Source organism: Ammospiza nelsoni, chromosome 6 (assembly GCF_027579445.1).
Source record: "Ammospiza nelsoni isolate bAmmNel1 chromosome 6, bAmmNel1.pri, whole genome shotgun sequence".
Lineage (NCBI taxonomy): Eukaryota > Metazoa > Chordata > Aves > Passeriformes > Passerellidae > Ammospiza > Ammospiza nelsoni.
Window position 1 is genome coordinate 16040970 of NC_080638.1, and position 19174 is coordinate 16060143.

General features: G+C 37.4%; 1 protein-coding gene across 1 annotated transcript in view; it reads left to right on the plus strand.

Annotated features, from left to right (window-relative positions):
- OTOG (otogelin) overlaps positions 1-19174 on the plus strand; it is a 92418-nt gene that overhangs the window by 19338 nt on the left and 53906 nt on the right. Inside the window, exons 16-23 of the mRNA XM_059474156.1 lie at positions 4088-4220; positions 5190-5367; positions 7153-7277; positions 8154-8366; positions 9919-10084; positions 10591-10665; positions 13452-13495; positions 13931-14084. Coding sequence (XP_059330139.1) covers positions 4088-4220; positions 5190-5367; positions 7153-7277; positions 8154-8366; positions 9919-10084; positions 10591-10665; positions 13452-13495; positions 13931-14084 — 1088 coding nt within the window. The remainder of the gene's footprint in view (positions 1-4087; positions 4221-5189; positions 5368-7152; positions 7278-8153; positions 8367-9918; positions 10085-10590; positions 10666-13451; positions 13496-13930; positions 14085-19174) is intronic.

Consider the following 19174-nt stretch of genomic DNA (forward strand, 5'->3'; position numbering starts at 1 on the left):
GGACATTTTAAAAAACTTCTAGGCTTTACCCTCTGGGTGCATTATTCTTGTGATCCTGCTAGTATTTCCAATTTATAGAAAGATTGAGGCTGTTTCAAGATGTAGCTGGTTGTTAGAATTCCCCACTTCAAATGCATATTTTAGTTAGCTTGGTTTTATTTCAGCAAGTTGGGCTAACTTCATTCTGTGCTAACCTTGGAATCCTGAGGAGCTGATCAAGTTAGTATCATCTCAATTAAAAAAAATTAAAAGAATAGGTGTGAAACAAAACATAAGCATAAGCGTGCATCCATTCAGTCAGTGTCAGAGTCTCAGAATTTTGCAGAGTCCAAGAAGCTTGAGAAATGTGGTTGTGTATAGTGCAGCTGTATTATATCATGGAGGAAAAGCCAAGGAAATCCCCAGAGAAACTGCAGAGGCAACTTGTTTATCCAAGGAGAGTTGAGGCCAAAGTGACTTCTTGCTCGCAGCAGGTTTTCATTGGACAGCCCATCAATAGAGCAGATACCTCCTGTGGTAATGGGCAGAGTACGTATGTGTATCTGATTGCCTCGTGCTAGGAACACTTCTCTTTCTGTACAAGCAGACAGAATTGTGCTTTTTTGTTTAGTTGTTGTGATTAATTTTTGCTGGGCAAGGTGATAACCAAACTAGTTGGCTTTCTGCCTCGCTGCTGAGACTGTGCAGTGCCTCTTGCCTTCTTCTTCAGCCTGACTTAGTGATTTTGCTTAAGGTGTCTCTGTGTCCAGGTCATTTGCAGGTGAAAAAACCCAGGTTCTCTTGGCTTTTACTGCATGTTCAGCTTCATACTTCAGCTAGCCTTTAACAAAGGTAATCTGATCAGTCGTAACAGGTGTAGATTTTACAGAGGTCTGAGTAAAGCATTCTGGATGTTAGCAATCAGGTGGGTAATCAGAGGATTTTGGGATATGTCCCAGGGCTATGTGCTGCTGATTTAATTATCAGTGTACAGGTGGTAAGAGGGCAGTGAGAACAGTTTTTGTAGTAGAGTGCAATAATGTGGGGCTTCAGAGCAGCTATTCAAGGGTCTGATTATCAACCAGCTGGTACCACTTGGCAGAGGAGCTGCTTTTCAGTTCCCCAGGCACCCTCCATTATCTTTTTTACCCATTTATTAAAATTAATGAATTGAAATGGGAAGCTAAAAGATTTCTAATGTGGAATCTCATATTTCTTGATGGTTTGAGATTTTATGTGCTTCTTTAAAAAAGCCTTATCACTCCGATCTCATTCAAGCAGACTAGAAAATGTGGAAAGAAAATACCTGGGGAGATTTTAGCTTTCTGAATCACAAAGAATCCAGTCATCCTGAGCCTCAGAGTTGGTGACATAAACAGTCATCAGGCAACAAGTTATTTCAAAACGATGTGAAATTTTGTTTAAGCACTTTCTGGAAGGAGAATCAGTCAAGTGATCAGCACAGCTTAACCTTATCTGAGTTTCAGGTGACAGCCTTACTGGCTTTGTAGTTTGTATGATGAGAAGGTCTTCTGAATATAGATATTTTTTTCAAGTATCTAGTGAGAGAAATGGCCATTCCTGTGAAAACCCCTGCCAAAAGCTGGCTGGGCAGTGCTGTGAAAGAAACAGTCTATTGGAACAGAGAACAATTGTCAGGCAGAATTTCTCCTTCAGTTTAAACCTGAAGGAATAATAAAGCTTTTGTTAATACTGTGCAATGTATACAAATACTATGGAGGGTTGTTTTCTTGGTTCTCCTCTGCTCCTCATGTCACCTGCCATTCTTTTATTTTAGCTTCTTAAAAGCCCAACAATATTGTCACTCTGTAGCCATTGTTGCTGAATTAAATGCACAGAAACCTAATTTCTTGGTGAAGAGGTGAGACAGCAAGATAAGCTACAAGCACATGATTTGATGAGGCAGATGTCTGTCTTCACTGTCACTCCAGGGGAGCTGGTTGAGCTGATGAAATAGCTCCAGCTATTTTTATAATTTACCATTTTTAATTTGCATTTTATCATTTCATTTGCTGGTGAAAGATCACTGTTGCATTATTATCTAGAGACAGGGAAACTCTGCATGTATTTGTTTATCTTTATGCACCATTGTGTGTACTTGTGTCCGTGGTATTTGAAGAGCTGTCAGGTGATCTGCTCTGCTGCTAGTTCAGCATGTGTCAGGACCACATGGTACTGTACTGAGATCCTTGCAGCTCTAGGAATGGTTTTCAACCAGCAGGGCAACATCTGCCCTGGATTAGACACATCCCAGTGAAAGTCAGAGAGTTGAATAGAAGTGTAAATCTTTGGCCTGAGCGTTCTGATCTCTTTCACCATGAGTGGTGCTATTCACTGTGTAATTTTGATGTTTGTGCAACTGTCCAAAAGTTATCTTGACTAGATCTTTTTCACTGTCTCTTTCAGCACTGAAAATGCTTAAAACTTGGCTGTTTCATTGTTAGTCATTCCTTCACTGGAGGCAGTGGGGATGAATAATGCAGCCTCCAACACCTCTGGTGGTTATTCCTTGGCTGCAGCACAGTTCCAGGTCCAATCAGTGTGGAATGCTAGGGAGACCTAGACTGCTGTTTGACTAAATGATTTCAGACACATCTGTAAATGTTCTGGTCTATAAGGCTGTTTTGAATTTGTGCTCAAAATGGTGTTGGTAAGAGAGATGTTTTTGTTACAACATTGAGACGTTGAAGACACATAGTCAAGATGAGAGGAAAATGAACAAATAGTGTGACAAGAGTGGACCCAATTTCTGTCATTGTTCTGGAATAGCTGTTAAATGGTTACGAGGCCTTGCAGTGAAGGAGGCTGAATAGAAGAAACAAGAGTTGGGTGCTTTCCCCTTTTGTCTGCAGATGGCAGGGAATAGACAATCTCTGAACTTTACCCAGCCACATCAAGCCAGTGGAAATAAGTTGGTGTCTCAAGCTATGGTGAAGAGATTTGAGTCTAGTTGGAGTATCAGAAACCCAATTTCCTTCTAGAGCAATGAGAGAGTAAAATGTAGACTGGGATTCTTATGTCTTTTAGCATGTAGCAAGGTCAATGCTGACATGGGGAAATTTGAGTCATCTCTTGATCCACCACTGCACCTGATTCTCTTTGATAGAGCATTTTTCTTTTAAATTAGTGATCAAATTCATCCTGTTAAGAAAAATTTGTTAATCTGCTGTAATTAATGTACATGATTTAACAATCATTCTTTCCATACTGACATTGGAAGCCAAAGTACTTGTACTTACTCTGGAAAGTGGATGTCCTATTCTGAAAATTTTGATTGTGACTGATTTCTGTTAATCACCTCTTTGATTCGTTTTCATGTTACTTAAGAGAGGTGTAGAATTTCATTTAATTAGTTCCTTTTGGTACTTTTGAAAATTAAGTTTCACTGAAGAGTGTGGGTGTAAAAAAAGTAAATAGGTCTAGGTTTTTTTTTCTTAAGAATGTTTCATCCAGACTGCAATGCAGTATTCCTACCCGTGTGTTCTTCTATGTGACATTTTGACTTGGAGAAGTGAAACGCAAATAAGAATAAGCGATGGTAGCAGCAATAAGCAAGCTGGGTCAGTTGGATGTTGTGATATTATATGCTGGCATGATGCTGCCTTTTATATCAGTATTCATCTACAGAGCTTATGAACATGTTCTATTCTACAACTCCCCTCTGAGATAATGAACTTAAGTGCTGTTTTAAATAAGGATTCACAAGCTGTTTGTCTCCCATTAATGTTTGTCTTTAAAAGAATTTTATACCTTAAAATATGCTTGGAAGGACCTGGGTATATCAGAACACATTGACATTGTTAGTGAATATCAACTCAGCCTCAGTGGGCCTTTAATCAGATGCCTCATGAGTTGTGTGTGTCTGTGTGAGCTATGTGAGAATTGTTCAAATTCCTCTTGCCAAATCTCACTTCTGTGCTGTTTTTGCATAGCATGCTAATGTCATTATTAAACCCATATACTGATTTTTCTTAGCTGTAAGGCTGCACATTTCTTAAGTGCACTCTGCTAAGAAGCAGGGTGTATATTAAAATTTTCAATTCCCACTAACTATAACTTTTCTTGTTTGCTCTGCTCTCACTTGCAGAACCAGGATGGGTCATGTATCCAATCTGTCAGCCTCATTCTTAAGCAGGACCCTAAGAGGCAAGTGACCCTGACTCATTCAGGAGATGTTTTGATCTATGACCAGTACAAAATTAACCTGCCTTATGCAGATGGTAAGGAGTAATACATAACCATATAACTCTTATCAAACACTAGAGCAGTGTTTCAATGACATTTGTGCGTGTTGTGGTACTGTCAGTATTGCTAACATGCTGAAATTACAAGGCATATTTTAGTGTCAATATTGCTCTTTCTTATTAAATGCTTCACAAATTAACTTTTGATGTACTTTTTACAGTAATGGTAGGAGTTGTGCACTAGCTGCATTAGGCCAGTTGTCTCTAACATTATGATTTTGTTTATTTTAACAAGTCCAAATGCCATCCCACACATTTGCAAGGTTTTTTAGTTCTTGCCTGAGGGGAAATTCTTTTTTCTGATTCTTGAATTAAATAATTTCTTCTCCCATTTTTGTAAGCAACTCATGTAAATTTAAGGAGAAAGGACCCTACTGCCCCTTAGGGGTGAGCTCCAGATTTTCAGACAAAAAATTTATTTTGCTTCTTTTGGCTTTGAGTTTTTAAATCCCTCTGTCCTGAAGATGTCTGGCATTCTGCATAGTATATATGACTGTGAGATTTAGTGTTATCTTTAATGAGAGTTTTTTATGCAAATCATTAGTACAATTGGTGTCTGCAAGGCCTTGGCTCTTTGGAGATTTCACAAAAAAAGATTTTGAAATAGGAGTCATGTTCCTGGTTTTAGGATTAGTTTGTCTACACAAATGTTCTGCATTGTTGCTGTCTTTACATTGATTTAATTTAGTTTACCTTTGTGAATATATCACTTAACACTCAATGCATTTTAAACCAGTGTGGTGAGTCTCACAAGTTTCTTGCTTTGTTCCTAATGTTTGAATCAATATAACCTTTCATGAGAAATCCATGTTCAGATAAAAATAGGACCTTAATAGGAAAAAACTTAGATAAAAGTGATATAAACCAGTGAAATGACAAGAAACAAAATGTAAATTTCAAGCAGGTTTTCTTTGCCTTTCAGCAGTCTCTGTTTTTGCTCCCCAGAGTTATTTGAAATACGGAAGCTGTCCTCTGTATTCCTGCAAGTCAAGACCCAGATTGGGTTACAGGTCCTCTACGACAGAGAAGGACTGAGGCTGTACCTTCAGGTGGATGAACGTTGGAAGGACGACACCGTGGGCCTTTGTGGGACCTTCAATGGCAACACTGAGGATGATTTTCTGTATGCAGAGCTGCAAGATTTCAATATCTATAGTTATCTGAGCTGCCAGTATATGAGTATCTGTAGATAGAGTGGTAAATCAAGTGTGTACTGAAGCTGAAAGGATGGATACCAAGAATAATTTATTTTGAAGTTTTTCATTAGTGAGATAGATAGTAGGGTTCAATTTGCTAATAGAAAATCTGTAGTTTCAGCTGCAGGATATCAAGCCTGGTTTTGCTAGAAATATTTTAATTTAAAATTCTGGTGAAATATATCTGATGCACAAGAGCTATTTTACCAGGAAAAAGTGTTGTCCAAAATACAGAGTGGCCTATATACAGAACTTTCTGCCCCTCTGCAAGGCTCTATCTCTTTCCAGCTCCTGTGTTCTCCTGTGAGCCCTAATCTGCTGTCTCTGACAGAGCCCCCATTGTTCAGTGCCTGCAGAGCAGCAAGAGGAACTGGCTGCTGCCTGAGCTTCCCTTCCTTGTGCTGCAGGGAGCAGTGCTCAGGGCTGCCCAAGCACCACAGCCAAAGCTGCTGTTTGCCCAGCTTCTCTGCAGCTTATGTCTCACAGACACTGAAGAGCAAATTGGCTTCCAAGGGATTAGAGAAGCCTAGTGGAGCTGGGAGAACAACACAAAGTTAGGACTCAACAACAAGATATGAAATTCTTCTATTATTTCCTTTTTTTTTGCACTTGGAACAGCTGGAATTTTTCTAACTCAAAACTAATTGAAAAATGGGAAAGCTTTCCGTTATAGTTCCCATTTAAAAAGACAGATACACAAATATACCAGTGGAATTTTGAACAGTTTCTATGTTACAGATTAAAAACCCTGATCAGACTATTATTTATAATGAGACTATGAAATACATAGCATCTAAATTAAAAGGTTATTATTAATGTAAAGCTACTTAAAATATTTGTGTTTGACAGATAGTGTTGTAGTGTATTTTTGATGACAGTCTTTGGATTGCTCTCATGCAAATGAGAAGCTGTGCAGTAGTTGGTATTTGTAAATTCAGTCCTTAAACCTGGAGTCTTACAAGTTGTGCTCAGACATGACACAGACTGTGGTATCAAAGCATATTGACACAAACACAACCAGCCTGATCCACAGCAGATTTGGGATACTTGCCATAGACAGTGGTGTCTGTTGCAACACCTTCACTCCCAGCTGCTTTAGCAGTGGCAACACTTAACTGTGTGCCTTGTGCAATATTTTCCCTCAAATATAATGTTCCGTATTTAAATGCACAGTTCTGATCATTCTTTCTGTATGACATTACTGTGCCTTGGTTATTTTGATCAAAGTCTTTATTGCTCAGCTTCTATTTCCTAGGTTTCACAGGTATCTGTTCAATTGCATTTGCAGTTATATTTTTGGAGGTTTGGGTTTCTTTTCTTTTGTCTTTCCTACAAGGAATAAAGGGCTTGGGAAGTCAGCAACAGACAGGAAGCTAAAGGTAGAGGAGAGATTAAAAATGGATCAGATATCACTAAGGAGCCAAAAAGACAAATAAGGGAGTTCAAACTATCAGGACAGTGATGCTCCCTGCTTTCTTATAAAAATGAAACTTGGTCTGATTTGGTCATTTCTTCCTTAAAAAGTCCCTAGAGGATATTTTTTTTTCTGAGCCTCTACCTGCTAACAAAGGAGTCCTGAAACTTACAGTTTTATAGATGAGTGAATGAGAATATGAAATGGTGAAAGAGGGGCTTGAATCAGAGGGTGTAAGAACTGAGATCATCCTGCAAATTCACTGTACTTTTTCTGACTGACTTCTGTTTTGTGGAAGATCTCCTGTTGGAGTAACAGAAAGCACTCCAGAGCTGTTTGGAAACTCTTGGAAGACTTCATCTGGGTGTGTTCTTGAGCATGACAGCTCACAGGTGGATCCATGTGATGTTCATCTGCAGGCAGGTGGGCAGCCAGGGCAGATTCTCACTGACAAATGCATTTCTGCTTAGTACACCTGTGCCCATTTTCCTAGCTGGATCAGGTACAGAAATAACCAGACCTACCCATGAAAGAAATTAGTACCTAGGGTAGTATAGAGGCAGCTGAGTTCAATCCCTTAAGAACTCACATTGTGTAATTTGAGGATTTTGTAGTACTTGCGGAGGCGTTTGAAATACCTCATTTTTATTTCTGGTTTGCAGTTACACTGTGGTAAATTAGACATGCATTAAAAGATGCTAGGATGTCTTGTGTTGGTGATGCTGCTAGTTAAGATGGAGACTCAAAACTATTGCAGCATTCATTTTTGAGAATACTGAAAAAAGTAAATACTTGATTTAGTTGTCTACTATGGAAGAGAATGAGAAGGATGCTTACACATTGCCAGCCTATAGAATTAGAAAGGGACTATCCAGCTGGGATAACATGCAGGTGACTGATGCTATGAGGACCACAGATGGTCACTAAGTCATCAGTTATATCTATTTCACAATTTCTACCACTTCTTGTATTCACACTAAACACTTGTAAAGACACAGAGGTAGATTATTAAGGTTTCCCCTGTGATTTCAGCAGTGCTAGGGAATTGTCATGTCTCCTGCTACAACATCACTTGTCTCTTGAGTACACCATGTGCAGTGCTAATAAGCTGCATTGTTGGTAACACATTGGGACAGGAATGTTAGTCCTTCTGAACAGCTGTGTAGGTAACAAAGACAAAAATATTTATGTGGCAGTAGTAAATAACCATGATTGGTTGCATTGTGTAGAAGACACTTTTTGTTCCAAGTCTCTTTAAACTCCCTCACTGAAACAGTTTTTAATCTGTTATTTGTGTAGCCTCTTATGCAGCGGAAGCTTGTAGCATCCTTACGAAAGATCTTTTTGCTCCATGCTACCCCTATTTGAGTCCTGTTCCCTATTTTGAGCAGTGCAGAAGAGACACTTGCAAATGTGGACAGACTTGTTTTTGCTCTGCTCTGGCCCATTACACTCATCACTGCCGAAGGTTTGGAATTGTAATAGATTTCAGAGGAGCTGTCCCAGATTGTGGTGAGTTTCCTGTCACTTCTAGACTTAAATAATTATTGCCTGAGGACTTTAGAGACAATCAGCAAATAAAATTAAATCAATCCAGTCTTTTAAATGAGAAAAGGATTAATTTTTACACGAACTTTTGCATGCAGGGCAAGGTTCTTTTTTTAAAAAGAATTTTCTGTCAAGATAGAATCCTCTAAAAACACTGGTACAAATTCTTCCTTTTCTGCAGTTCTTTGATTTATGAAATATTACAAATATTTTTAAAGTTGTCAGCAGGCTTCAAATGTGTACAGAACTCAAAATATGTCAGTCCTTATTATATGGCATTGCATATCTTATATAAATATTATTCCTGAACTGCATGGATTACTTTTCCTTGTAGATGCTAGGTTTATCTAATTCTTTAAATGAACAAGATGAAGAATGAAGTGTTAAGAATTAAGTATTAAGCAATTTTAGTTGGTTTTGTCTACTTCTGCTGTCTGACAATCTCTGCTTATTCTCTTACTGTCAGTGACGCTGAAATAGACAAAGTGCAGAAGCAAGTGTTGAAACTTGGTGTTATTTAGTTTAAAATGAATAGAACATTATAGACTATATGTATCTTTATAGATAAAGGTGATGTCTGTTACTACTCCATAAATCCTCACAAGCAAAGGATAATATTAAATTCTGTAGTTTATATTAGATTTTAGTGATGGAAAAGATATTGATAGGGCATGTTGGGCCCTCACATACATTTGAAAAAAAATATAAAATTGGAAACCCTTTCAAACCATCTGAAATTGATACCCCTGATGTAGGTCTGGCTCTATTAAAAAGTCTGAGAATCTTTTCTAAGGAGTATTCAAGAGCTTAGCATTTAGCACTTGTCATCACATCATGTAATTATCTGTGTTTTAATGCACGATAAAGAGAATTAATTTAGTCCAGCTTAACCATCTTAAGCTGGGATATCTGTATGTATATCTGAAAAGACTGCCTTGTTTGCAATTATTAGGGCTTGAATGGCTGTGTCCACTTACGATTGAGTCACTCAAGCCACTTCATTTTATTTTACTTTTCTGGAAACAAATATAGTTTTCTCACAGTATATTTAAAAAGTCATGCTTGTAGCACTTAAAATATATTCATCTGTTTTTATTTCAAGAGCTTCAGTGTTTTTTTAGTAGAGCTTTATGAGAGACAGATATTTATATATATAGATATATATATAAAAGAAAATTTAATATGTTATTGTGCAACATCTGCAAAGTTCTTTTAAGGTGCTGTGCATTTCCAAAAGCCCATGCACGAATGGCAAGTTCTTTCAGAGTTAGAGGCAAAAAGGCTTCATCTGTTCGGTTTCCACAGTGTAAATCTGGATTACCTGCACAGACTCATTGCTCTTGTTATTACTGTGGATTTACATCTGTGTAGTTTACACAGCATAGTGCCAAGATAGCAATTTTAGTGGAATTTAATGTGATTGGGAACAAAAGAAGGGAGATGTTTATCAGAAGACTGTTGGGAGGTCCTTGAGTCTCTTGCAGTGTAATTTGAGAGATTTGTTTCGTTTGGACAGCTCTTTCATGTGAAGACACAAAGGAGTACAGTACTTGTGTATCTACCTGTGGCAGGACCTGCCAAGCACTGTCTGTGCCAGAGACATGCAGCAGTGACTGCGTTGAAGGCTGTGCTTGTCCTTCTGGAATGTATTTGGATGCCAGGACGGAGCGATGTGTGCAGCGGTGGGTAAAGTTGCAGTTCTGATGGCCACGCTCACTGTGTGGCTTCAGACCACCAGATTTGCAAGTCAGAGCGGAAAGCTAATTAACTTGTACCCTTGTAGATGATAGGCATCTGTAAACTTGACAGGGTCTCTTAGACCCTCTTAGAATTATATAGAACTGGATGTCTGTGTGATCAGAAATAGCTTTTCTATAACATGGACACTCAGTGAACATCATCAGCGCTAGTTGTTACTTGGTCTGGTTTTTGGCACATAAGAGATAGAAAACATAAGCTTCCATTTTCCTACTAATTTAGTTTGAAATGGGCTTGAGTTATACAGCAGTATTGAGATCAATTGCTTGCATTTAAACAAAAACCCTGAACAAGCAGGAAACTCCCCGCTAACCAAAAAAACCACACAAAAAACAACACAGCAACTGAAATTTGAACAGCAATTTAATGGGAATTTTATCTTGTTTTTTCAGTTTGGGTTAATCAGTTACATGTTTTTCCTCTATTCCAGAAATGAATGCCCATGTTTTTTTCAAGGAATTGACTATCCCCCAGGAGAAAATGTCATGACATCTTTAGGCAAATGGTGAGATAAAGAATTGTGTTTTCACAAAATTAAATTGTCATCTTTTTAAGAGCTCTTTCAAATAATTTTAGCTAGTTTGTTGGGTTTTCTTTCAGTTGTTTTAGTAATTTTAAATGAAACCTACAGAATAGACCAGTTTTCTGTGTTTGACAAAAGTCCTTTAGAACTTAGGCTTTCCGGGCTGCTGTGCTTTGTAATGCAATATATTGAAGCTCAAAACAGAAAGAAAAGCCACAATAATTCTTATATCATACTAATCTGGAGAGCTTCAGAAAAGCACAGTTTCCTGACTGTCCAAAGATCTTATTGCTATTCTCCTTCCCTTTACCAGATTCTAAATCCATTTATGAAGCATTATTCAGAACCTGTCTTCCACTAGTATAGAACCATTGCAAAAGAGCAGTGTGGCCTTTATCAACTAACAAACGACACAAAAAATGGTCAGCTGCAGCCAATGATAAATAAGCATCTCTGTTATGGTTCCTTACATTTGGCATTTGTTCTTGTCCTCTTGCTCTTCCATTTGCATCATTGCTGTCCTGACATTAAAGAAGAAAGTTTGTTAGGTGCTCCTGGCTCCTGCCTGCTGCATCCTTTTCAGCAGTTATTTCTGTCTGGAGAAGATTAAGTAATGTGGATGACAAGCTCTGTAGATAAAAATCTTTCAGAAATAACATCTGAGCTCTGACTGCCTGTATCAGTTGTTACAGCGCTTAATTAAAAGCAGAGCAGACCAAATTGTCTGTGACAGATCAGTGTAGTACTTGTTACAAAGGCCAAATTAGAGATTGGGGTTGTCAGATTCCTGTTGCAATGGGGACACTTAGTGAGCACACACAAACGCCTTCTCATTCTTGTCAGCAGTCCATAAATACTGACTGTTATAAATTGATGAAGACATCACCAAGTTAGCTTAATTTTTTACCTTAGGGCAGATTCCCTGGAGTGTGCCAGGCAGCCCATGATGCATATGAGGCCCTGCAAAGGCTGGGTGCACTGTTGCCTGCCCTCCCAATGTGTTTTTGTTTACAGAATGTGCCAAACAGCCCTGGCAGCCAAGAGAAGATGCTTCTTCTTGTAAATCTTTAATCCTCCTTCTCAAAGGTCTAGTTCAGCTAATTTTGCTGACCCATCTGATGGATATATGGTTGAATGTAAATCATGTGATCATCCACGAATGTAGTTTTTTAAAAAATTGCTGTAGACAAAAATCCTCTTCATGTTAATTTCAGTGCAATTGCTTGGGATCTGGCAGCTTGTCTGCTAATAAAATTAATCTACTGGTTTATAACTACTAGGATTTTAGCTGGAATTACAGATCTGTGTCTCCTATCTAGCTGCAATTTTTACTTGAGGTGTTTTTTTGATAAGGCTATATACAGATCTGTTGAGAGGAAAGGCTTTCAAATGCAGAAGTATGTGTAGAGGGATAGAATATAAGAAAATAAAGCTAGTGTAGAAAGTAATGTTACCCCTAAGGAGTTGCAGCTGGGCCAATTAGCAAAGATTAGGAACAGGCCTGACTTTACCAGGCCACAGCTGTAAGCAGTGAGAAGAAGAGTGCTATAAAAGAGGGGGGTGGGTGAGAGGGGAACTGGGGTCAGTGGCTGCTTTGGGAAGGAGAAAGAGTCAGTGCTCTGAGGAGCTGACCACGAGAAAACACCAAGAAGGTATGAAACTTTTGCCATAAGGAGACAACAGTATGGAGCCCCTGCAATAAGATGACAACAAGTACAGACTGTCAGCTCCTGTGAATTGCCTTATGCCAAGCAATGCATTAGGAATACTGTAGGAATAAATGTGTGGATGAACTGGAAAAAATGCTCTGTGATGAAGCGTTCTTTTTATCTGTCGCTTTGTCTTCGAAACAATTAGGATCTTAATTTTCTTCTCCCCATGCTTTATTCTTCTCAATTGCTTCCTGTTTGGAACTTCCCACTTTCAAACTGGAATTTCTTATCTATGGAACAGCTTTTCTGCTCTGTTGCTTTCAACAAGTTCTTTGAAATATTTTCATTGATGTTATATCAGCCTTTGAGTTGCCTCCCTCTCAGTTGCCTTTGGTACTCCTTTTCCTCTTCCCTCAGTGATACTGTGCAGTCCATGAGTGCTTTTCCTGCAGGACTTTGGGGTCCATACACAACTCCATATATGTTCACAGGGAGGCTGTAGCCCACACAGAATTTGATTCTGAATCTGCTGACCAGCCAGAAGAGTCCTGGGGATCCTAATTCTTTTAGCTATTGCAAAAGAATGGGAAAATAGTGCTGGATTTCATGGCCTCAGCTTCTTTAGTGATGACCAGGACCTCAAACTCAGCCAGCACTGCTACAGTTTTCCCTGACAATGAGCTGCAATAGGAGCTGCTACCATTTTAGAAAAGTACAGGGCTATTTTGGCCCAAATTAGAAAGGAGCAGACAGTGTTAGTTTTCTCAGTTCTTCCCTGCACACAGTATCCTGTTAGGTTGAGGTTTATGCAGCTTTGAACTGTTTCATGCAGGGGAAATGTCTTCTGGGGAGCAGTATGGGGGCATGTTCATGTACATATTTTTTTGTCAGCCCATGCATCTTAACTCCTAATAACATAATGTATAAAGCAAAAGGTTGGAGTTTAACTAATGGTCTTCATGAGTTAAGGCAATGCTTTATTGATGGTTATAATGTTCAGTGCAAACATTTATAAAATTATTTTCTATTGGCTTATTCTGCATTACTAAATAGAATATATTAATATGTTTTAGCTGTTCCTGGCTCTCAGTACATTTTTGTGTATTTCTATTGCAGCCATTGCAGGGATGGAGTAATGAACTGTGATAACAACATAATAGGTGAGTGGAGGGAGAGGGAAACGATGCTTCAAGCCCAGTGAATAAATTTCCTCCAGTCTCAAAGATAGATAGTGCTATGTGTACAAATTAATTTCTGAGAAGGGATTCTATTTGTGTGTTGAAAAGTAATGCTCCTGCTTTGCACCAACCTAACTGTTCAAAATACTGTTAAATCTGAAAATCCTGTTTCCCCCAGTACTTTAAAATACTATTTTTTTTCTTGCTAATGCAGATGAGCTTAGCTGCATGATAAACAGCAGACCTTCAGTAGGGAAACAAAAGGATAGCTTTGCCCCAAATAATATGGAGAGGCAACTGAATGCTACTAGTATTGCTGAATGATATATTCTCTGTGTTACAAATCCTTATTGCACACATTTACAGAACACAGAATTTCAGGTGTGAAGGCTGAAGCATTTGTCCATTTTCCCCCAGCCCACAGCTGCCCAGTTGGACAGATTTATATTAACTGCAGTAATCCACAAGTGGATCCTGAGCTCAGCAGAGAGAGGACTTGTGAGAATCAGCTGCTGAACCTCACTTTCTCAACACACCTTCCCTGTGTGTCAGGCTGTGTCTGCCCACCAGGGTGAGTACAGACAGATTTGCGTCTTTTGCTGCACAAACATGATTGAGTAATTAATTCTACTTGGACAATTTGAGATCTCAAAGGCTGAGCATCAAGCTTGTGAAGGCTTACCCCATGGTACTGGCTGTTAAAGTGATAATAAATGCTAAACCAAGAGACAAGTGGAGTTAAATACTTCATAGTAATGTGATCAAAAAACAAGAATAGAGAAAAGGCATTGAAATGATTTTATTCAATCTGTTCTGTTACAATAGAATTATGTTTATCTAGATTTTTTTTCAAATATCTAACATCTTATTTCAATATTTGGCTGAGGGAGATAAGTTTATTCATTCATAGGCATAATTTTTAGTATTTTTTCCCTCATAAGAATCTCTTAAGTCTTGGGGATTTATGCTGATAATATACAGATGAGCTGTTGTGGAATCAAGCACTCTATTGTTGAGAGAATTTCAATTATAAAAATTACAATACTGTGTTTAAATTATGTTAGTCTTGATGGAATTTAATTTGTTAAGCACATAGCCTGGAGTTTTTTTGGTGTTATAACTCTGAAATAATTTCAACTGTTGAAATAGCTCAGCTGAAGTCTGTGCACTCATACTGAGGGATGTGTAGATATTTCCATCTCATGATAAAATATTGCTGCTCGGGATTTTGGTATTTTACTTTAATATTCAGAAACATGTCATGTGAGGTGTTTGATATGAAGTGGAACCTGTAATTAATGGAACTCACAGTATGGTACCATATTGAAAAGCGCTTAGGTAGACTGTGGAATTAACTGGAGGCAGATATTTTCAGAATTGCACAAATTCACCCTCTTGGACCAGGCTGGCATACTTCAAGGCTACCTTCAGCAGCACTATATGGCTGGCAGCTCAGATCATATAAAAAGTTTATTCTCTGCTATTTTGCTGTGCATAACCTCTGAGCTTGTCATCTCTACTACTTCCTGGTGGAATTTAGGTCTAGAGTGTAAATAATTACTTGTTTTTAGCATCGGAAGACTCAGTGTCAAGTGTTGGTGACCCCAAAACTCTGATAATACAGTTTTATGGGTGTAAGAGGCAAAGTGTTATGATTTCCTAGGGACAAAAATAAAAACTAAGATGATTTGTCTTTATTGTAATTTTAACAAACTCTATTCTTTTCTACAGTGTATTGCCTGTAGAGTTACTAGAACAAAATTATTTGCTTTTGTGTTGTTGGTTGTTTTGTTTGTTTGGGTTGGGGTTTTTTTGAGAATGTGCAAAGAGACTTTTTTGTCTTTCAGGACTTTACCCTTGGTGCTGCTAAAAGGCAGAACTTTGAGACAGTGATGTAAGCCTGAGGTTTGAATTAGGAATGTCAGTCTGTACTGATGAAGTAGAAATTTAAGTCACTTAGAAACTTGTCAAAACTGGTATCTTTTAAATATTCAGCTCTAGTGGTCCTATATTGCTTATAAATTTATTTTTATTTGAGGTTGCTTTAGGAAAAATTAGGATGATCCTAAAGGTGTGTGGTTTTCTGGTGTGCTTTTGGAAAAGTGAGAGACTTGTGCTATGTATTAACTACGCAGATTTTTTTTAAATTTAGATAATGAATCCTACTTTTTTAGCAATTTTAGTAAGAGATGCATTTGATAGAAGTTGGGTATGAAGAGCCCTGATGTTTTAAGTCAGTCACTGAATTCACCCTACAATTATTCATGCTGCAGATTCAGCAACTTAGAGCCAGTACAATACAGTAATGAAAAGTTTTTAATTAAATTTTTGGAGGAGAAAAATGGGTGGAATACCATCACCTTTGTACAGTACCTCATCCTGTGTTCATGTCCTCTCAAGCAGTGCAGGATTCAAAAGCACTGGCAATTTATGCAACTTGGAAATCCCTTTTCTAGGCTATCAGTTCTTAGTGGTGAAATAGAAAACTGAGGTAACATTGTCCACTTTAAAAGGGTAACACAGCCATGGAATTTCTTTGATCTTAACATTAGTCCTTTACCTGAAATAATAAGTTTCATTGCCTTATTCATGCTTTTGTTCCTGTTCGAGATCTTGCATCAGTTTATCTTGATTCATTACATGTAAGCTAAACTGATTTAAGTAGCAATGACATCAGTTTAATGTGTTTGATTAGTTGATTTAGGTAAAATAATTTTAAAACTGAGTGAAGTGAATGTGTCATCACTAAGAAACCTGTTTGTAGGGATGTTGGAAGATAAAATTTTTTGAGGCAGAAGGACCTTCCCTCATCTGTTTAGTGGGGTGATTATTCTGCAGTGATACCCTGAAAGGTACTTAACAAAAGGCACATCTTTTCACAGAACAGGTGTTAAGATTTCGAGGGGGCAATATTTTTGTTTTGCAGTCCATTTTCCTAGCATCTGAAAGCTGAAATATTCTTTCAAATACTTCACTACTTTTAGGATTCCTTCTTTTTTTGTGCTCACAGTGCAACTGTGCTTCATTCTTTTTCCTCTACAGCCAGCAAATCAGATGCAAGTAACCATGCTTAAGTAAATATCTAAATTTACAGGAGGTAATTCTATGGCTTACAGTTTTTATGGTACAAAAATTGATTATATACTTTACATCTATTTTAGAAGCTGTTGAAATTGGACATTAATTCTCCTGGAACTCACTTCCTAATATTGATTCACCCTACTTTGCCTGACATATTAAGTAATCTTTAAGACTTTATTTATGTTTTTTCTTACTGGTTTTCATCTGTCACCATTTAAAGGGAAACGTTCTATATTTATATGTTGCATTTCAAAAATATAAGTAATACACTTTCAGTGCATATTTTTTCAAGTACAATATTTGAATTACATTTTCTGCTTCAGAATTTCTATGAATCAAATTATTTTTCCTCCTTGACTATACCAAATGTGCATGATTTGACATGGAGACAGGATCCTTAATCAGACTGCAGAAGAAACAAGGAGAAAAGACAGTTAAGGTAAAAGAGGGGAATAGACAGTGGTACCTTCCTACATTTGTGGGTGCTGTATGACATGTTTGCTCCAAATGGGCCTATGCTGGTTTGTGCTTCTCCTTTTCCATTGGTTTTCCCTGGTCTCCAGTCAGACCAGCAATGATCTCCAAAACAGCTTCTGTTCCTTGTGGCTTACAGCCTGCTCTTAGTGTTGCTGTCAAGACAAGCAGTCACTTTCCTGAAGGAATTACTTGTGTTTTCCCACTTCCCTCTTTGACAGCATTTTACCCTTTGACTGCAGCATGAGTTGGATTTAACTGATCTGTACTTTGTGGCATGTACAGCATAAAACTAGTGCTATATTTGCAATAGAAATAGTTTTGTGAGGGTATTACATTGGTTGGAGTTAATTAGCTTAGAGGTACTTTCCAACCTAAGTGGTTTTATGATTCTAACAAGAGCCCTGTCAGATTTTTCAATTCAGTTGCTTTCATGTGGACTGACTCAGATTGTTTAATGACATACATTAGTATTTATTTTGGATCATGTTATCCATTCCTATTTCCATTAGCTGAAATATGTAGCAATTTCTATGTCTATTTCATAGTAATTCCATCTTGCTGCAAAAACAAGGCTCACCAGGCTCAAAATATGAATAATAAACACAAATTCTGAGAATTATGTCAATAGCTTAAAATACATATCGTCCCAAATGCAATTAGTCATGTTTTTGCTTCTGTTACATCTGCCTATTATATCTTCATAATTTTTGCCTTTTTATGTTTTTGTTCCTTCTGTAAAGCTATGTTAAACCAACCACTAAACAATAAACCTAGATCAAGCAGTCTCTGCTAACTTTGCAGTATTTTGAAACTTCATTTTCAAAATTTTCATGACTTTTATTTGAACTCTAAATCGTAGCCAAACTTCTCTTCCTAATCATGTTCATAAAACTGCCTCTAATTTTCTCCTTGTTTCGGTGACTTTTTTAAAACTTCGCTCTCAATATCAGTACTGCAAGGGAATAAAAAGTTAATTCTCAGCTGGGTGCCATCAGTGGTTATCTGTACATCCAGGTCACTTAATTTCTCACTGTTCAGCAACATCCAGTACCCAACTCAATATTTTATTTAGTGTGAACATACTGATCTTGAAAATAAAGCAACACCACTTTAGAATAACTAAGAACATAATGTGCTCCATAATTCCAAGTGTGTATTTATTTTTTATGGCCTGTTGGTGTTTGAATCTCAAGAACACAATGCAACTGTATTGAAGTTTTCTTTTTTCCTTGCACCAAATGTTTAATTGTTTATAACTGTGGGCCACTTTTTAAGCAAAATGCCTGAAAATTTTTTTCTTAGGACTGTTTTTGTTTTTCCTAAATGTACATTTCTCCCACCTCCACACTCTGGAGACAATTTATTATTTATGACAGAAGAATATCTTTTGTGCTAAAAACTTGACTTCACTGAAATTGAGGAAATTTAATAGAATTAGAATTTTTTGGCTCTCCCTTTTTTTCATCAGTTATTGCTCCCATAAAATAGATTAATGAAGAGTTAGTAAATTCAAAGCTGTAATATCCTGTAATTACAATGAAGTTTTGTAGCTAATGAATATAATGCCAGATTTTCCTTCTAAATCTTTCGCAGTTATTGTATTTCTGTGGTATGTATGAAGTGACACATAACAAGCTGAAATACATTCTTGGAAGGTTTTATTTAAAAAAAGGAAACTTATAACTTTGTAATTTTCACAAAAAAACCAATGTTGTTGTCTTATAAATGTGCCTATGGACAAACAACCATATTAATGAAGAATTAAGATGGGAAGAATACAGATGAGTTTCAAATATTTTTAGAAAACTACTCTTTATTAATGTAATTGCGTTTACCATGTTATGTCTTAAAATAAGTCTCCTTAGATTAAATGAAAATCCTATGCTTTTGGTGTGTGTCTAGTATAATTTTTCAGAAGACCTACTGCTGCTCAGTTTAAACCCAGAATTTACTGTTATTATCAGTGTAAAAATAGAACCCGTTTTCTGTCCAAATTTCACTCTTCTGGATGGCCCTGCTGCTGTTATCTAGCTAAGTATTTTTAATCTTTTTGTTTAGGCAGGGCTTTGGAGAGGCCTGTTGATTTGTTTTTCAGGCAAATAA